Below are 19567 nucleotides of genomic sequence, written 5' to 3' on the forward strand. Positions count from 1 at the left end.
ACTGGCCAATCAGCATAGGAGGTGTCTACTTTCCTAGACAGTTGGGTGTGTAGAGAAAACCTGCCCCATAAACAATTTAATGTTGTGCTGTAAATTTTTGCAGACTAATAAAAAAATACATCAAATAGACAAATGGTGTATTTGAAAACGTTTGATAGTGGTTAGGCCTACATAGTTTGTGTATTGTGGACTTTGAAAAACTACCTGTAGCGTCAGTTCTTGATTACAATTGTATTGATAATTGCTTATAACTATAATAGGCTACAAATAAATGTTTCACTCAAATGTTTCACTTAAATTCAGCCTTAACCACACATTTCATTCAGCGGCATCAACATATGTTTTACTTTCATACAACTGATGAAATAGTAGATTGAGGGCGGAGAATTTTGATCCATGTTTCATCACCTCATACGATTGAGGGAGTTTTATTAACCTGTGCCGCAGTGCACCGGGATATGGCCCGCGATATGAACAGCGGTGAGTGAGGAGCGCATCTTCAAATCGAACAGTAATCTGAGCCACTTAGGAAAAATGATGCTTCCTTCATAAAAAATACATCTCTTTTCCATGAAATACATCTTCACATTTTCAAACTTGTTTTCATTAAGGCAGATAAACCCTTTTTTATCAAAAGCATTACTTTTTTTTTTCAATGCTTACCCGCTTTACCAGCAGATGCCCGGACATTAATTGAACTCCTCAATGTTGACGTGAGGACTACGCCGTGTCCAATCAGAAAGAAGGCGTGAGTATACAGGCGTCTCATTGGGCTAAAGTTTCGCTTCCAGTTTATCTCTAGCTAGTATAAATAATAATAACACCGTTAAGATTTAGGTGGAGAAAGGCTAGACAAAAGAAATACGGATATCCAATATATAATACGTGCCTCACTATTTTCATAAATATTCCATTAGTCTAGAATTTGATATTTCTGCACAAAGTAGCGGTGTGATCACTGAAGATACAGAATGTCAGTCGACAGTGTGTTTCGGACGCGTTCTCTCGGCGTTGCTTCTGTGGGGCTTCCTGATCAATATGCCGACGGAAAAGCAGCAAAGGTGTGGCAGCTGTACATCGGAGACACGCGGAGTAGAACGGAAGAATACAAAAGCTGGGTGGTGTCCCTGCTAAAACAGCACGGTGTGCAAAGGATCCTGGATGTTGCCTGCGGCACAGGGTAGGCATGTCGCCGATACAGCTAGTATTTCTGAACTGTACGTTTATCCGTACACAACAGCTTGTGGGCCCTCGTAGACCACTGCAAACATCCCTATAATAAGCACATAACACATCGAGCGCTAAACCAACCTGTCAGATTTACGTGTGGTTCGTATTGCTTGTAGCATCGTCTCTTTCGTGTCTAGCCTTTGGCTAGGCCTTGATTGCAGTTGCTGAAATATTCCATTAGTTACCACCTGCTTTTTATGCAACGTACGCTTCCACAAAATAAACGTCGTGTGTATTGGCTAGATAGGACTGCCTTCAACGAATGAAAAGCAAATTTTATTCTGCGGAAATGTAGGCTTATTTAAGGAAATCTGCTCAGCGTTGAGAACTGCAATTTACGAATTTGACCCAAATAATCCTTTCCCACATTTACTCAACACTGGATTTGTTTTGGATATGGATTAGCTCAAAAGACTGAATGGAACCCAACGTGGCATAAATTTATTTCTCTAAATATTACCAACAAATGCTCAGTTGCAAACTGCTGCCATTGGGTAACTTCAGAAAGCAGGGTATACATGTTTACATACCTTGATACCTACTAGTGCTCACTATCATAACCCTATCAGCAGTTTTGGGATTACACCTTGAAGGCATAAAGCATACATTTTGATTTATTATAGTAAATTGGTGTATTTTTTTTCTTACACAATATGGACCAACTTGTTACCTGTGAAGAGATGTTTGTTTTCATTATGGGTCCCTATTCAGGGCATAGTATACAGAATTATAGGCACTACCTGCATGTTTAAGTTATGAAACATAACTCTTAAAAAGACTAACGGATGTTCTCCAAAATAACCAAAAAGCAACAGCGGGTTGCCGTCCACTGCAGTTACTTTACTTTTAGCAGCTCCTTTTAGCTGTACCGCTTCAATGCTTGTGAAACGTTTTGCCACATACCAAATGTTTACTCATGCAGGGGTAAAATGTGGAGCTGTTTTCAGATTGGCTGGGCAGATGGCGTGACTCACACCCATGAAAAAAGTACATGTTGCAGGTTGGAATAGGCTGTCCAGCACATCAAGTTGGAAGAGTCCAAGGAATAGCCCATCTAAACCTTCTGTAAGGGTGTGTACTGGGAAAAAGTGACTCAGTGCTTTGCACCAATATTGGTCTGATAGTGGTGTGTTTTGACTGGTTTTCCTCCACACGGATAGTGTGTATCTGATTTTGGAGGTCAAATAATCTAGGACGCTGCTAGTCATCAACATGTTTTTCCAAACATTGTAAACTTCTTTCATCCAGCATTCTGTTATGTCGCCATTGTTGGAGAGACCATAGATTATTGGAAACAAAGGCACATTTCATTGGCAAAGACGTGATCGTCAATGCAAAAGCCTACATAAGTGTGAGGGTTGTATATTGTATCCATGATTTAGTAAGTAGATGAATTGGAAAAGATTGACTGGCTAAGTTCAGACAATGTGTTAACCTAATCATTGTATCATTGCTACACTTGATATCCGGTTGGTTTGTACAGTAGTCACTATCTGGTGTACTCTTCTACTGAGCTAATTTGAGTTATGGCCCTAACATGTGTCCTAATTCACATAGCGACCCGTGTGGTAGTTGTAGAATTATCCTAATTTCCAAGGAGAAATCCATGGTTATATGAACATACTGGCAGAGTAGGGCAGTAGACCTTTTGAGTTTGGCAAGTGTGCCCTGGTATCTCCCAAAGTAAACATGGCTGGTGGAACTGGATTATTTAGGAGTGTCCGTGCTATATACTATTTGGGGCTTTTGGAATGTTCTGCCATAGCAAACCATCTAGTTGTTTTGTCATTTGATCTACGTATATACTCTTGCTCTCTGAGTACTAAATCCCTCTTCTCAACCAATGATACAGTGAGTGTGACTAATTTAACTGCCAATGCTGTTTCGATTTGTGTCGCAATGGTCTACTATGGAACTAATTGGCACACAGACTGCCAGCTCAGCAAAAGCTTGAGCACAGGTCCACCCCATTCAAAAGTTTCTATAGTAGTGTGTTCGCTGTCCACTAAAATGTATGAGCATTGGCTTTAACAAACCTGTTGCAGGAGTCACTGTACATATTGGTAATCATTTGTAAGTTGTTTGTTATCCATTTTTCATCAACCAGACTGTTTACCTTTAACCTTAGCAACACACCGAATTGAGTGACACACCCAACAAAAGCAGTGATAGTTTAGCTTAGGACCATTTAGGGACTGGGTAGCTGACGCTAGCTTAGTTTAGCACAAAGCTAGGCAACTTCATATAGGCCTGTGGTTTTGTTACTGCCATGTTACTGAATGTTTATCGTTATGTGTTTCTACAACAATTTCCACACCTGAACTTCTCCTTGAAGGTTAGATAAGCAAATAATTTGTTCAAAGCCCAACACCAATGGTTTTGATTTATTGCAGCGTGGACTCCATCATGTTGGTTGAGGAGGGATTTAAGATGACGAGCGTGGACGCCAGCGACAAAATGCTCAAGTACGCGCTGAAGGAAAGGTGGGAGAGAAGAAAAGAGCATGCCTTTGACCAGTGGGGTGAGTAGTGATGGTGTGTCTGACAGATTCAAATCTGCTTCTCCTGTGCGCAACAATGCTTTGTTAGTAGGCATGCACAGTAACATGTTTTCCAAACAGTAAAATGACGTGACCAACAGAAAATACTATTAGAGATCTGTATATAATGAGATGCTTAAGTTTCCGCCCTAACAATGGGAGTCGGCCCAAGGTGGGAGGGTAGGCGACAAGCTTATGCCCAAAATAATATGGGTTTGTTTTGGACAGATTTTGGCGAGAGTGAAACTTCTCGCTTTGCCTCTTCCTTTCTGATACTAAGTATGCATACAAGGACTGGACATTTTTCATTAAGAGCTTAATGGAAACATGCAACAATAGCAAGCCTATCGTCTCACTGTTCAAAAGGCTATAGCCTATTATTGAACATGCAAGTCCTGTAATGAAGCAGCTAATAAAACGTAATTTTCAAACATTTGCCAAAAGGCAATTTGTGTAGAACACTGTCGTTCTTAACCTAATATGAGCAGTTGTGACCAAGATTAAAATCTCAGTTAAAAACTTAGAAAGGTTTTGACTAGGTTTGTGCCTTTTGGCTTCTGGACAACTAAAGAAAATTGATATGTAGAACAGGTGAGAAATGCTGTTAATGGCACGAGGAAGTCTTATAAAATAATTGCATCCACATTTCTACGGATGGATTTTCGCAAGGTAAGACATGCCTCATCATTTGAAGTAAAGTAAAACATTCAGGTTTCAAACAATTCTACTATTTCAAGATCACATTGCAAGGTGGTGGGTGACACTTTGATAGTCAACGGTAGGCAGGCTTATAGCCTATACACCTGAATGGTGAATGGGAGGTGCGCTTTAATTCAGAGTTCAGAAATTAAAATGTCTCCTTTTTAATCGTGGTCGCAAGTTAACACGTGATTGCGTTTAGAATCGTATATAGCCTCTTTATTGTTATTTTATTGTGTTAATATATCATTTTAAAGCAGTGCAGTTCAAGAAAGAGTTGAGTTCTTTCACGGTAAGGTGAAAGACACCTGTTGTATTCAGTGCATGTGACATAAAGTTTAATTTGAGAATTGTTATTTGTTGTGCAATAACTAGGCTTACAAAAACAGGTTTCACTCCAGTAGCCTACAGACTTTTTGAGGAGCTACTCTTGTGCTGTCTGACAGGTGGTAGGCTCTGTATGCTGTGGGTGTGGAATGATAAGCTGCATGATGACAAACGAAAATACACACGCTGCAGTTTAACTCCACACAATTATGCAAATGACCCTATAGACCAATAAGTATTACCGGTAAAATGTATTTTTGGCCGTTAACTGATTAACGGTTAGCCGTTAACATCTCTATTTGTTAGCCTGCTGAGCTAAAGCTTAGCTCACAATTCCTCAGCTTTCCTAATTGGTATTAAACTAGGAGGGAAGATGTCAATGAAAATACTCTAGACCTAAATATAATTTCTTAATTTTGTTCCTCTTTTTCGTTACCCGCCTCCAGTGATCGAAGAGGCCAACTGGCTGACGCTTACAGAAGATGTGCAGAAGCCAGGGAATGGGTTTGATGCAGTCATCTGCCTGGGAAACTCCTTCGCTCACTTGCCAGACTTCAAAGGTGAGTGAGGGGCAGGCAGCCAGTATTGTCATTACCTAACTGATTTTGGACTCACAAGTAACTTATTTGTGCACTCTTTGAAGTTCTTGGTACTTTATTATTGTGCCTTCTCTGTTGGGCTGGAACTAAAGCCTGCACGTTGTGTAGCTTTGCAGGACCGGGATGATATCTGACCTTGCAAGTAATAATTGATAGTTCCGTTATAACAGTATAAGTGCTAGTAACAGTATACAACTAATGCACTCCCCACACATACGACATGCAGAGAGTCATCTCATAAAAATAAAAAAACACCTCTTCAAGAAAGCCTATAGCCTATGGTCCATGTTTGACTCTCTCTACCCTTCCTTCAGTGCCTTAACAGTTTCTTATGTTCCCCCCAAACCCTTACCCTAAACCAGGTCCGTTTCCTATTCCCAAACCTACCGCCTAAACCTAATACCTTACCATAAACCAGGTTTGTATCCTGTACCCAACCCCTCCCTATTTTTATCTGTCCTGTATTGTCTTGCCCTTTGATTTTAAATTGTACTTTTGATAATGGCACTGGAGGTGATGTCTGTTGTTTTACGGGCTCCTAACCAACTGTGCTAATTTTATTTAATTTTTTTCACACTGTTTGTAACTCATTTTGTACATAATGTTGTTGCTACCGTCCTATGACCGAAAAGAGCTTCTGGACATCAGAACGGTCATTACTCACCTCAAACTGGATAAAGACTTTTTCTTTAATGAGTCTGGCGCAAAGGATAACCTGCTTTGGCAAGACCAGGCCCAGATACCTGTCATCCGCGTGAAGAAAAGACAGAAAAGGGGAGGATGGTCGGATGCTTTCACCGGCGAGTGGGTAAACCACTGATGTCTAATATTAAAGAAGTCTCGAGGCATTGCTCGCCTGAGGTAGAATATATCATGATAAGCTGTAGACCACACTATCTACCAAGAGTTCTCATCTATATTATTCGTAGCCATTTACTTACCGCCACAAACAGATGCTGGCACTCATGAGCTGTATAAGGCCATAAGCAAACAAACATCTATTTTACCTAATTTCTACCAGCATGTCACGTATGTAACTAGAAGAAAAAAACTCTACACCGCCTTTACTCCACACAGAGATGCATACAAAGCGCTCCCTCACCCTCCATTTGGCAAATCTGACCATAATTCTATCTTCCTGATTCCTGCTTTAGTTTTTGCTTGTAAGCAGGAAGTACCAGTGACTCGCTCAATACGGAAGTGGTCAGATGACGTGGATGCTACGCTACAGGAATGTTTGCTAGCGCAGGCTGGCTTCATCAATAAGTGCATCGACGACGTCGTCCCCACAGTGACTGTACGTACATATCCCAACCAGAAGCCATGGATTACAGGCAACATCCGCACCGAGCTAAAGGATAGAGCTGCCGCTTTCAAGGAGCGGGACACTATTCTGGATGCTTATAAGAAATCCCGCTCTGCTCTCAGACCAACCATCAAACAGGTAAAGAATCAGTACAGGACTAAGATTGAATACAACTACACCGGCTCTATTGCTCGACTGATGTGGCAGGGCTTGCACACTATTACGGACTACAAAGACAAACCCAGTGACGCAAGCCTACCAGACAAGCTAAATGTGTTCTAATGCTCGCTTCGAGGCAAGAAACATTGAAGTATGAATGAGCTCACCAGCTGTTCCCGGACGACTGTGATCACGCTCTCCGTAGCCAATCTGAGCAAGATCTTTAAACAGGTCAGCATCCACAAGGCTGCGGTGCCAGATGCATTACCAAGACTTATTCTCAAAGCATGAGTGGACCAACTGACATTTTCAACTGAGTCTGTAATACATACATGTTTCGAACAGACCACCATAGTCCTTGTGCCCAAGAAAGCGAAGATAACCTGCCTAAATTATTACCGCCCCGTGGCACTCACGTTGGTAGCCATGAAGTGCTTTGAAGGGCCAGTCATGGCTCACATCAACACCATCATGCCAGATTTTGTTTTTGATTTGATGCACTTGTTTTTTGATTTTATGTAGACCTACTTTTATTGTAAGATGTCCTTGAGTGTCTTGAAAGATAAAATGTATTTTATATATATATATATCACACACAACTGCTCCAAAAAATAAAGGGAACACTAAAATAACATATCCTAAATCTGAATGAATGAAATATTCCTATTAAATACTTTTTTCTTTACATAGTTGAATGCGCTGACAACAAAATCACAAGCTATCAATGGAAATCAAATTTATCAACCCATGGAGGTCTGGATTTGGAGTCTCACTCAAATTAAAGTGGAAAACCACATTACAGGCTGATCCAACTTTGATGTAGTGTCCTTAAAACAAGTCAAAATGAGGCTCAGTAGTGTGTGTGGCCTCCACGTGCCTGTATGACCTCCTTACAACGCCTGGGCATGCTCCTGATGAGGTGGCAGATGGTCTCCTGAGGGATCTCCTCCCGGACCTGGACTAAAGCATCTGCCAACTCCTGGACAGTCTGTGGTGCAACGTGGCGTTGGTGGATGGAGCGAGACATGATGTCCCAGATGTGCTCAATTGTATTCAGGTCTGGGGAACGGGCGGGCCAGTCCATAGCATCAATGCCTTCCCCTTGCAGGAACTGCTGACACACTCCAGCCACATGAGGTCTAGCATTGTCGTGCATTAGGAGGAACCCAGGGCCAACTGCACCAGCATATGGTCTCACAAGGGGTCTGAGGATCTCATCTCGGTACCTAATGGCAGTCAGGCTACCTCTAGCAAGCACATGGAGGGCTGTGCGCCCCCCCAAAGAAATGCCACCCCACACCATGACTGACCCACCGCCAAAACGGTCATGCTGGAGGATGTTGCAGGTAGCAGAACGTTCTCCATGGCGTCTCCAGACTCCGTCACGTCTGTCACGTGCTCAGTGTGAACCTGCTTTCATCTGTGAAGAGCACAGTGCCGAATTTGCCAATCTTGGTGTTCTCTGGCAAATGTCAGACGTTCTGCACGGTGTTGGGCTGTAAGCACAACCCCCACCTGTGAACGTCGGGCCCTAGTACCACCCTCATGGAGTCGGTTTCTGCCCGTTTGAGCAGACACATGCACATTTGTTGCCTGCTGGAGGTCATTTTGCAGTCTCTGGCAGTGCTCCTCCTGCTCCTCCTTGCACAAAGTCGGAGGTAGTGGTCCTGCTGCTGGGTTGTTGCCCTCCTACGGCCTCCTCCACGTCTCCTGATATACTGGCCTGTCTCCTGGTAGCGCCTCCATGCTCTGGACACTACGCTGACAGACACAGCAAACAGCTCGCAAACAGCTCGCATTGATGTGCCATCCTGGATGAGCTGCACTACCTGAGCCACTTGTGTGGGTTGTAGACTCCGTCTCATGCTACCACTGGAGTGAAAGCACTGCCAGCATTCAAAAGTGACCAAAACATCAGCCAGGAAGCATAGGAACTGAGAAGTGGTCTGTGGTCACCACCTGCAGAACCACTCCTTTATTGGGGGTGTCTTGCTAATTGCCTATAATTTCCACCTGTTGTCTATTCCATTTGCACAACAGCATGTGAACTTTATTGTCAATCAGTGTTGCTTCCGTAAGTGGACAGTTTGATTTCACAGAATTGTGATTGACTTGGATTTACATTGTGTTGTTTAAGTGTTCCCTTTATTTTTGAGCAGTGTGTATATATTTTTGGGGGCAGTAACAGTATATTGATTGTTTTGTGGTTAAGATGTATTGATGTTTGTCTATCCCAGGGGACCAGAGTGATCAGAAGTTAGCCCTGCAGAATATCGCCAGCATGGTGAGACCAGGGGGCATCCTAATCATTGACCACCGTAACTACGACTATATTCTGGAGACAGGCCGAGCACCCCAGGGCAAGAACATCTACTACAAGGTACTAAATAAAAACAAACGTCTGAGAAACGTTGCATTCACATACTACAATACGTATCAGCAGTGGTTGGCATATCTATTCGCCTATGTCAATCCATCTGATTATCATATTAGTTTGTCGCTCTGTCCTGACCAACCATTCCGTTCTTCCATCTAATCTATCTATCAAGTTACCTACCCTTTTATTTAGTTAATTTGTTATTTTGGGGGGGATGACATGTATCACCGTCAAGGTGAAAAATCTGTTTGTGCCCTTGAGCAAAGCACTTAACCCTAATTTGCTCCAGGAGTGCTGTACTACTATGGCTGACCCTGTTAAACCACACGTTTCACTGAACCTATCCGGTGTATAAAATATATATTCAGTACCAGTCAAGTTGACACACCTACTCATTCCAGGGTTTTTCTTTATTTTTACTATTTTCTACATAGTTTTGATGTCTTCACAATTACAATGAAATGACACATGAAATCATGTAGTAATCAAAAAGTGTAGATTTCTCAAAGTAGCCACCCTTTGCATTGATGACAGCTTTGCAAACTCTTTACATTATCTCAACCAGCTTTATGAGGTAGTCACCTGGAAATGCATTTCAATGAACAGGTGTGCCTTAAGTTAATTTGGGGTATTTTTTCCTTAATGCGTTTAAAATAAAATTAAAATCACCTTTTATTTAACCAGGTAGGCCAGTTAAGAACAAGTTCTCATTTACATCTGCGACCTGGCCAAGATAAAGCAAAGCAGTGTGAAACAAACAACAGAGTTACACATGGAATAAGGAAACGTACAGTCAATAACACAATAGAATAGAACAATAGAAAAGTCTATATACAGTGTGTGCAAATGTAATAAGACTAGGGAGGTAAGGCATAGTGGCAAAATAATTACAATTTCAATCAAATCAAATTTTATTTGTCACATACACATGGTTAGCAGATGTTAATGCGAGTGTAGCGAAATGCTTGTGCTTCTAGTTCCGACAATGCAGTAATAACCAACAAGTAATCTAACTAACAATTCCCAAACTACTGTCTTATACACAGTGTAAGGGGATAAAGAATATGTACATAAGGATATATGAATGAGTGATGGTACAGAGCAGCATAAGCAAGATACAGTAGATGGTATCGAGTACAGTATATACATATGAGATGAGTATGTAAACAAAGTGGCATAGTTAAAGTGGCTAGTGATACATGTATTATATAAGGATGCAGTCGATGATATAGAGTACAGTATATACGTATGCATATGAGATGAATAATGTAGGGTAAGTAACATTATATAAGGTAGCATTGTTTAAAGAGGCTAGTGATATATTTACATCATTTCCCATCAATTCCCATTATTAAAGTGGCTGGAGTTGAGTCAGTGTGTTGGCAGCAGCGACTCAATGTTAGTGGTGGCTGTTTAACAGTCTGATGGCCTTGAGATAGAAGCTGTTTTTCAGTCTCTCGGTCCCAGCTTTGATGCACCTGTACTGACCTCGCCTTCTGGATGATAGCGGGGTGAACAGGCAGTGGCTCGGGTGGTTGATGTCCTTGATGATCTTTATGGCCTTCCTGTAACATCGGGTGGTGTAGGTGTCCTGGAGGGCAGGTAGTTTGCCCCCGGTGATGCGTTGTGCAGACCTCACTACCCTCTGGAGAGCCTTAGCACTTAAACACTGGAGTGATAGATGTGCAGAAGGTGAATGTGCAGGTAAAAATACTGGGGTGCCAAGGAGCAAAAAAACAATGTGGGGATGAGGTAGTTGGGTGGGCTATTTACAGATGGGCTGTGTACAGGTGCAATGATTGGTAAGCTGCTCTGACAGCTGATGCTTAAAGTTAGTGAAGGAGATATGAGGCTTCAGTGATTAAAAAAAAGAGACGTTTGCAATTTGTTCAAGTCTTTGGCAGCAGAGAAATGGACGGAAAGGCAGCCAAATGAGAAGTTGGCTTTGGGGATGACCAGTGAAAAATACCTGCTGGAGCACGTGCTATGGGTGAGTGCTGCTATAGTGAGCTGAGATATGGCGGGTCTTTATCTAGCAAAGACATATAGATGACCTGGAGCCAGTGGATTTGGTGACGAATATGAAGCGAGGGCTAGCCAATAAGAGCAAACAGGTCGCAGTGGTGGGTATTATTATGGGGCTTTGGTGACAACTGAGGGCACTGTGATAGACTACATCCAGTTTACTGAGTAGTGTTGGAGGCTATTTTGTAAATTACATCGCCGAAGTCAAGGATCGGTAGGATAGTCAGTTTTACGAGGGTATGTTTGGCAGCATGAGTGAAGTATGCTTTATTGTGAAATAGGATGGCAATTCTAGATTTAATTTTCGATTGGATATGCTTAATTAGAGTCTAGAGAGTTTAGTCTAACCCGACACCTAGGTATTTGTAGTTGTCCACATATTCTAAGTCAGAACCGTCCAGAGAAGTGATGCTCGAAAGGTGCGCGTGTGCGGGCAGCGATCGGTTGAAGTGTTTTACTAGCATTTAAAAGCAGTTGAAGGCCACGGAAGGAGTGTTGTATGGCATTGAAGCTCGTCTGGAGGTTTGTTAATTGTCCAAAGAAGGGCAAGAAGTATACAGATGGGTGTTGTCTGTGTAGAGGTGGATCAGAGAATCACCAGTAGCAGCAGCGACCTCATTGATGTATACAGAGAACAGTCGGCCCGAGAATTGAACCCTGTGGCACCCCATAGACTTCCAGAAGTCCAAACAGGCCCTCCGATTTGACACACTGAACTCTATCTGAGAAGAAGTTGGTGAACCAGGTGAGGCAGTCATTTGAGAAACCAAGGCTGTGGAGTCTGCTGATAAGAATGTGGTGATTGACAGAGTCGAGCCTTTGCCAGGTCGATGAAGACTTATCTTTTTGAGCGTTTGAGACAATCCTTGTGATGATAGCCCGATTTGTTAGTCCATATTATGGCGTGAACAGCTTAAATAAGCAAAGGGAAATGATCATTACATTAAGGTCAGTCAATTCATTTCAAAAACTTTGAAAGTTTCTTCTAGTGCAGTTGCAACTGGCTCTCATGAGGACCGCCACAGGAAAGGAAGACCGAGTTACCGCTGGTGCAGAGGATAAGTTGCATCTCAGCTTTCAGCCCAAATAAATTCTTCAGAGTTCAAGTAACAGACACATCTCAATATCAACTGTTCAGAAGAGACTGTGAATCAGGCCTTCATGGTAGAACTGCTGCAAAGAAACCACCAGTAAAAGGACACCAATAAGAAGAGTCTTGCTTGGGCCAAGAAACATGAGCAGTGGCCACTTAGACCAGTGGAAATCTGTCCTTTTGGTCTGAGTCCAAATGTTAGCTTTTTGGTTCCAACAACCGTGTGTGAGATGCAGAGTAGGTGAACGGATGATCTCCCCATGTGTGGTTCCCACCGTGAATCATGGAGGAGGAGGTGTGATGTTGTCAGAGTGCTTTGCTTGTGACACTAATTTAGAATTCAAGGCACACTTAACCAGCATGGCTACCACAGCATTCTGCAGTGATACGCTGTCCCATCTGGCTTGCGCATTGTGGGGACTATCTTTTTGTTTTTCAACAGGACAATGACCCAACACACCTCCAGGCTGTGTAAGGGCTATTTGACCAATGAGCGTGATGGAGTGCCTCAACCCAATTTGAGATGGTTTGGGATGAGTTGGACCGCAGATTGAAGGAAAAGCAGCCAACGAGTGCACCGCATATGTGGGAAGTCGTTCAAGATGGTTGGAAAAGCATTCCAGGTGAAGCTGGTGGAGAGGATGACAGCTTGGCATTAAGGCAAAGGGTGGTTACTTTGAAGAATCTCAAATATGTTTTGATTTGTTTAACACTTTTCTGGTTACCACATGATTCCATGTGTTATTTCATTTTTATATCACTATTATTCTATAATTTAGAAAATAGAAGATAAAAATAAAGAAAAACCCTTGAATGAGTAGGTATGTCCAAATCTTTGACTGGTACTGTGTGTATGTATAATGACTGCATGGCAAGGGGAAACAATAATAATCACAATAGGGATACTAAAGCTGCAATATTCCAAGGGAATCATATCTGTAGACTTTCACTCCCTTCAAAATAAACATATCTCTTGGAATAGTTCCCAAGGTAAAGTGCTATTGCACCACTTACGCAATCACTAGCCCAAATTGCCATTCTGATTTTAACACAGTTTATGCCGAGCCTTGTTGCGCAGGGAAATATAAAATATGAGGAAATGTTATAGTTTTTCATGAGAATTATGAAGTGCGAGAAACTGAAGCTGTCTGGGTTTAAAAGGTAAAAAGTGTTTGGTCAGTGAAAGCCTATGTCGGTGGTTCTCAACCTTGGATACTAGTACCCCTGGGGGTTACCTGGCCTATCCACAGGATGTACTTGAAGAATCATAAATGCCTCTGCATCAGTTGCACATATTTTATTTAACTAGGCAAGTCAGTTAAGAACTAATTCTTATTTAACAATGATGGCCTAGCTCGGCGAAACCCTAACCCAGACGATGCTGAGCCAATTGTGCGCCACCCTATGGGACACCCAATCACGGCCGGTTGTGATACAGCCTGGGATGCTGTGCCTTAGACTGCTTCGCCACTCTGGATCACATGAGGGGGTACTGGGGGTTGAGTAACCTAAAGTATGCTGAGAACCACTGGCCTATGTGGGAGTGCTATCAGTGCATTTACTGCTTGAAGAAGTCATTCGGACACAGTAATTTATGGGGATGTTATTCCTGCCAAAACTGGCCAGCAGATGAGCTTTCGGCATAAATCTCCCAAAAGCCTGTCGGATATTGTGTTCTTTGCAAAGAAAACAATTTCAGAGAGTCTAGGTAGGTAGATGCAGATTTTATTGAACTCGATGCCCTGATAGAAGTAGACTGGGATCTACAACTTGTTTTATTTCTTAGGCCTACTTAAAAATGTAAGCACTTGCTTTCAAAGTTACTCACTCGTTCTTAAAGTCTGGTAAAGTGCAGCCTATGAATACGGCCAGGTAAACAGTCCTTAAGCAAATTCCGCCCACTTATGGAAAAAGTCTGTCAGCGCCCAACGTCTTGTTGATCATAGCAACAGCTTCCTTATTTTTACGTGATTAGTTAGCAGTACCACCTTGCTATCAACACTTTGTTTATGCCCCTATATTGGCCACTGAAGGGTTACAGTTGTCTTCTGTACTATTTTACACCAATATACTGTAGTCATAATAAAATGTAATGAGTTCTCTTACATGCTAGTGTTTGCATCCATGCCTCGGTATGCTGTATGCATGTCCTTATCCATACTGTTTTGTGGCTAACCACCGTGTGTGTGTGCCTGTCATTTTTCAGAGTGATCTTACTCAGGACATCACCACCTCTGTGCTGTGGGTCGACAACAAGCCTCACATGATCACCCTGGACTACACCGTACAGGTGCCAGAGGGCCCACAGAGTTCCCCCGAACTTAGGTACAACTACTTATATCATTAAGATGTATTCATAATGCATTGTAAAACTTGTCATGAGCACATTAAGATGCGGTCAAATATATTGACAACCTTACACCTTTGCAATGGAGCACAATGTTCTGTTTTCTCTTTTCAAAACATGTTGAATGGCTATTTTGTACTTGTAAAAGTTTACTTGTAACATACCACGTGAGATAAATCACCCAGTAAACGAGATTACTTGCCTCCAACCAAATTCATAATTTAGTCCAGTATTATTTTACATTGAAGTTTAAAATCTTAATTTCATTTTATATTTGTTAATTTTGTTCGTTGGCTAGGAGAGTAAGTGTGATTCCCCCATTTTTATGCCTCGTGTCTGTGTTCCCGCAGCAAATTCCGCCTGTCCTATTACCCTCACCGTATTGACAACTTCAAAGAGATCCTGACGGGAGCCTTCCACGGGAAGTGTGAGCACAGTGTCTACGGCGACTTCAAGACCTACACCCCCGGCCAGAGCCAGGCCCCCTGCTATTTCATCCACGTGGTCAAGAAGACCGCTTAGGGACCCCACAACTTTCCCACGATTTTGTATCTCAACCCTCATTATTTCTCTCTACACTTTGTGTCCTGTCTCTTCTGCTGACCCTTCTGTTCAAACTGCCTCTTCTCCCTTTCTGAACCAAAACAAACCTGAGCCCAAATGCCCATATTCATGCTATTCGATCCCTTGGTCTTTCAGGGGCTTTTAACTCTCAGGCAACGCAGGATACGAGACACTCAACAGCCATCTTGAGTGATGTGGAAGCATCTACCAACCATGCTTGGTAGTATTTTGTCAGCCGGTGATTGTCGAGCAAATAACTGCCGGTCTCACCGTAATTTACAATTAATTAACATAAACACATTTAGCATCTCTTGGCTTCCACACATAGCCTACAAGCCACTGATGCAGACCTTTTGGAACATCTACATTTGATCACAACTCTAATAAATACATTTAATATAGCCTACACCATCACAATAAATCCATTATTTATTTTAGACCAGTCTTAAGAAACATATGAAGAAAATGTAGTCTTTTTCAGAAGAACAGAATAGCATACTCTGAGTTGTCCTTGTTAGACTCTGATCTGGCTGCGCCAAATGGCTGTGGGCTACACTAGTTCATTTAGCAGATAAGTTTCTTAGAATTCTGTGGCATTATTTTATATTATGAAGAAAACATTTGAACGTGGCTGAATAAAATAGAAAGTATATTTTCTCTAAACCGTTACCGAGAGAGTGCACACATGCCGCTATTCTGTGTTGAGCGGTTAACAAAGAAACAGGTACTCCTAAATGCTTAATTTAGTTATTTATGCAACTTTAGTTGTGATATGTTTAGATTTTAGGCTGCATGAAGAGACTAATGAGTTTTTTTTAAAGTCTCATGAAATCCAAGTGCTCTGCGTTGTTTCTTATGCAGGCTGCACACTTCATCAGTCTCTTATTCACAATTTGACAAGCACTTGAGAATATTCTCACCGGGCCTCGAATTTCCTAACGGCATCCCCCTTGTGTGACCGTAATGCCATTTTAACGAACAGCAAAAGCACTAGCCTAACGAACAGCAAAAGCACTAGCCTAAGTAGATCTCCCATAGGACAAAAGTTGATCTATTATATTGGTCAACTTGTCCTTCTGTGCGAGAAATAAATATTCCAAACATACTCTGGGACAGTTGTGGGGTGTGATAGATCACAAATTAATACAACCACTCGCAGCAAAAAAACTTTAAAAGCAATGAGGCTGACGCAACAGATCTGAACATTAATCTTAAAATCTTGTTAGGCTACTTCACATTTGTAAGTGTAGCAATTCTCCCACTGCAGTAGGCTATAGGTGTGAATCTTCCAAAATGCAAACCATAAGCAGGAAAAAACTTCTCAAATGTGACCGCAAATGTGATTTATGCATGTAATGCATTATATAAAGGTGTATTTTTATGGTGAAAATGATCTTCACCAAACTCACGTACGTACTGCCTATGTATGCCAACTGCCTATGTATGCCAGTTAGATTTAATGTGCTTAATTTTAAGATGTTATTTGGCCACTTTAGTTATGATACAAACCTTTTTGATTAGGTTTGTAGCATGAAGTAATTTAAAAAAAGGATGTGCTCTTTCTTGCTTTACTGCACACATTCACAAGTGATAGGCTAATATTTTCACCCATCAGACTGTTCTTCATTTAATCCTGTCTTTACATATACTAAATAATGTGTGTGAAATGAGTTGATTTAGAATGTACCATTATCATGCCCCTGTCACGGGGCAGGGGGAAAAAATACATGTCATCTATGAACTTAAATGGCGAGTGGAGGACGCTTTTCTCGTGGTTCATTTTCATGCCAGCCAGGTAGGATATACTCCTGTTGTAAAGTGAAGCAATGTGCTTAATATTGGGAATATTGAGAAATAAATATTAGGCAGAGCCTCTAGAAAGCTGATGAGATCCTCTTTTTAGGCAATTGCGTAGCCTAAAGAAATGTTGTGCAACATGAGCCCATGAAGTGTTTGATTAGATTTTCGAACTCATTTGCATTGATGTCAGAGTGATTAGAGGGACAATGGAGTGCTTATTACCAGGCAGTTTAGTAGGCTACTAACCATCAGCAGCACTCTTGAGTTTGGAGAAGCCTAGTTACCATGACTAAAGGGTCACATGGAATTTGACTGCGGTCAGAGGCAGGTGTGGCGGTAATACGGTCACCTGTAACAGCCCTACTTGGGAGCTATCGCTCAAAGGCGTGAGCCTTCGGTGTATAGCGAATGCATCTGGGTCCCATTGTTAAAGTTGCACTCATTGTACGTCCCTCATTGCAAAAGCTTAGAGCACCATCTCTGTCACACTTTTCTCCCCTAATGATTACAACGATCATCCTTTCACGTTCTGTATTCAGACTTCAGTCATTTGGCATTGCCCCACACACTCTGAGGTCAGAAGACCGTTGCATGAGTGAAGGCATGGTGGGCATTGTTAGGTTTTGCAATGCTGTGCTCACCTGAAATCGACTTTTACTTCATTTTCTGTGGGACTGGGGAATGACTTGCACGATAAACCTAGTGAAGTAACAAGTCTCTACTGGAACTGAATTAACAATAGCTTTTTTTCACAGATTTTGTTTTCATCTGAGTTATTTGCATATGTTTGGAAATCCCACTTTGTCCACAAATTCCTCGTCGAAATTAGACTGCTTTTCCCACCTCTGATTTTTGCCCCAGGAATTTGGAGTGTACTGTGAAAAGGTTCAACCCAGGTTCAATCAAAAAGGCCTCTCTTTGTGTCTCAGATATTCATTTTAAAACTTTAATCGGCTTGTTCTTCAGCCAAAAACAGTTTGTACTTTTGGTGGGGTATTTTGAGGAATGCGCTTAGACTCCTACACAAGGAAAGTGTTGTAGACACAGCACTGTGAGCTGATAAACCAAAATAAGGATCTATGTCCCCCTCTGCTGGTTGAGTATAATACAAATAATTTAAAGAGGAACTTCATTCAATGTTCCAATGGGCATTGAAGATGTACAATACTAAAAACAGTATAACTATTGGCCAATTACTTTAACTTTTGTATAGACTTATTTTGATCCAAGTTTTATTCCACGTTAGTCGCCTTTGAAAAATCCAGGGATTATTCAAATGGTATGATTGACTGATTTGGCCATAAGTGACCCTTGCAAGGTACTGAAATGTTTTTTTTCCACTGACAAATCTTTCAGCTTGCTCTACTCGCAAAGAAATGCTTTACTTCATGAATATATTTTCATGATCCAAAGATTTGATTGTTCTAATGACAGCACACTTGCTTAATTTTTATTAATATTTCACTCTCAACTCTGAATATGGTTCATCTTAACTTTCCTCAAAGAAGATTAGACATTATTCATAAAAATTGGTCATAACAAACCAAAATGGGACATTTCAAATGTCATGCATCACAATTGCTGTTTTTTTGTAGTTTTTTTTTTAGCTTGTGAATAAAATGAAAGTGTAATTGTAAATATGTAACATCATTATGTTGAATATTAAACATAACATTTTATTGAATTGTCCAACCCTTTTGGCCAAATTTTAATTGTTCTGAATTTGGCAGCATTTTGTCATTTTAAGACAGCGATTTAACAATTCAATTTGTAAAATGTGTACGTTTTGGTAGTGATAATTATTATTTTTAAATAATGAGCTGCAGGACAACAATGGAACATTCTATTTGGTTATGGTATTGGTAAATTATGAAATGTTTTGTCGCCTAATCACAACCTCATGGTTATCATGCAGATTTTAAACGATCTAATAGGCAATGGCTAAAGCATTAGTAAAATGCAGAAGGCAAGGTGAAGCAAAGAGCACATGGGGTTGATTTTGAGTTTCGTCGTTGAGTTTAAATGCTGAGAAGTTAGTAAGGTTTAAGTGGTTAGAATGAATATATTTTTAGGCTTTGATTGTATTTGTGACTGTATAAATACAAAAATATCTTCCCATTTACATTTAAGTCATTTAGCAGACGCTCTTATCCAGAGCGACTTACAAATTGGTGAATTCACCTTCTGCCATCCAGTGGAACAGCCACTTTACAATAGTGCATCTAAATCATTAAGGGGGGGGGGGGGGGTGAGAAGGATTACTTGCAGAGAAGTTTTCTTTAAACAGTCTTACTCTGTCAAGCCTTAGTACAACAAAATGCTTAATGTTTTTTTCCTTATGTGATTATTGGAATTGTTTTATTGGACTGGAATACAGAAGCTTTTAAGGAATAAAGTGTCCTTATATATTTATTGTGTGTGTAAAAGTGCTTGAATAATTGATGGCAGTTTATCATTGATACAAAAATCGCAAAGTGGACCGATTTTTATGGTTAGTCCTGG

The 19567-nt window shown here is 41.2% G+C and overlaps 1 protein-coding gene across 1 annotated transcript; it reads left to right on the plus strand.

Moving 5' to 3' along the window:
- The first annotated feature begins 781 nt into the window (after positions 1-781).
- gnmt (glycine N-methyltransferase) lies at positions 782-19477 on the plus strand. The gene is made up of 6 exons (XM_064925564.1): positions 782-1180; positions 3624-3751; positions 5242-5355; positions 9097-9239; positions 14561-14679; positions 15052-19477. The coding sequence occupies exons 1-6, from the start codon at positions 972-974 to the stop codon at positions 15221-15223; spliced, it is 885 nt and encodes a 294-aa protein (XP_064781636.1). The 5' UTR covers positions 782-971; the 3' UTR covers positions 15224-19477.
- Positions 19478-19567: the final 90 nt, after the last annotated feature.

The sequence above is a fragment of the Oncorhynchus masou genome, chromosome 2, assembly GCF_036934945.1.
Source record: "Oncorhynchus masou masou isolate Uvic2021 chromosome 2, UVic_Omas_1.1, whole genome shotgun sequence".
NCBI lineage: Eukaryota > Metazoa > Chordata > Actinopteri > Salmoniformes > Salmonidae > Oncorhynchus > Oncorhynchus masou.

Excerpts from the sequence above, each read along its gene's own strand:
- gnmt (XM_064925564.1), top strand. The coding sequence starts at position 972 with ATGTCAGTCGACAGTGTGTTTCGGACGCGTTCTCTCGGCGTTGCTTCT. Across the intron at positions 1,181-3,623 it reads GATGTTGCCTGCGGCACAGG|CGTGGACTCCATCATGTTGG; the intron begins GTAGGCATGTCG and ends GATTTATTGCAG. Across the intron at positions 14,680-15,051 it reads CAGAGTTCCCCCGAACTTAG|CAAATTCCGCCTGTCCTATT; the intron begins GTACAACTACTT and ends GTGTTCCCGCAG.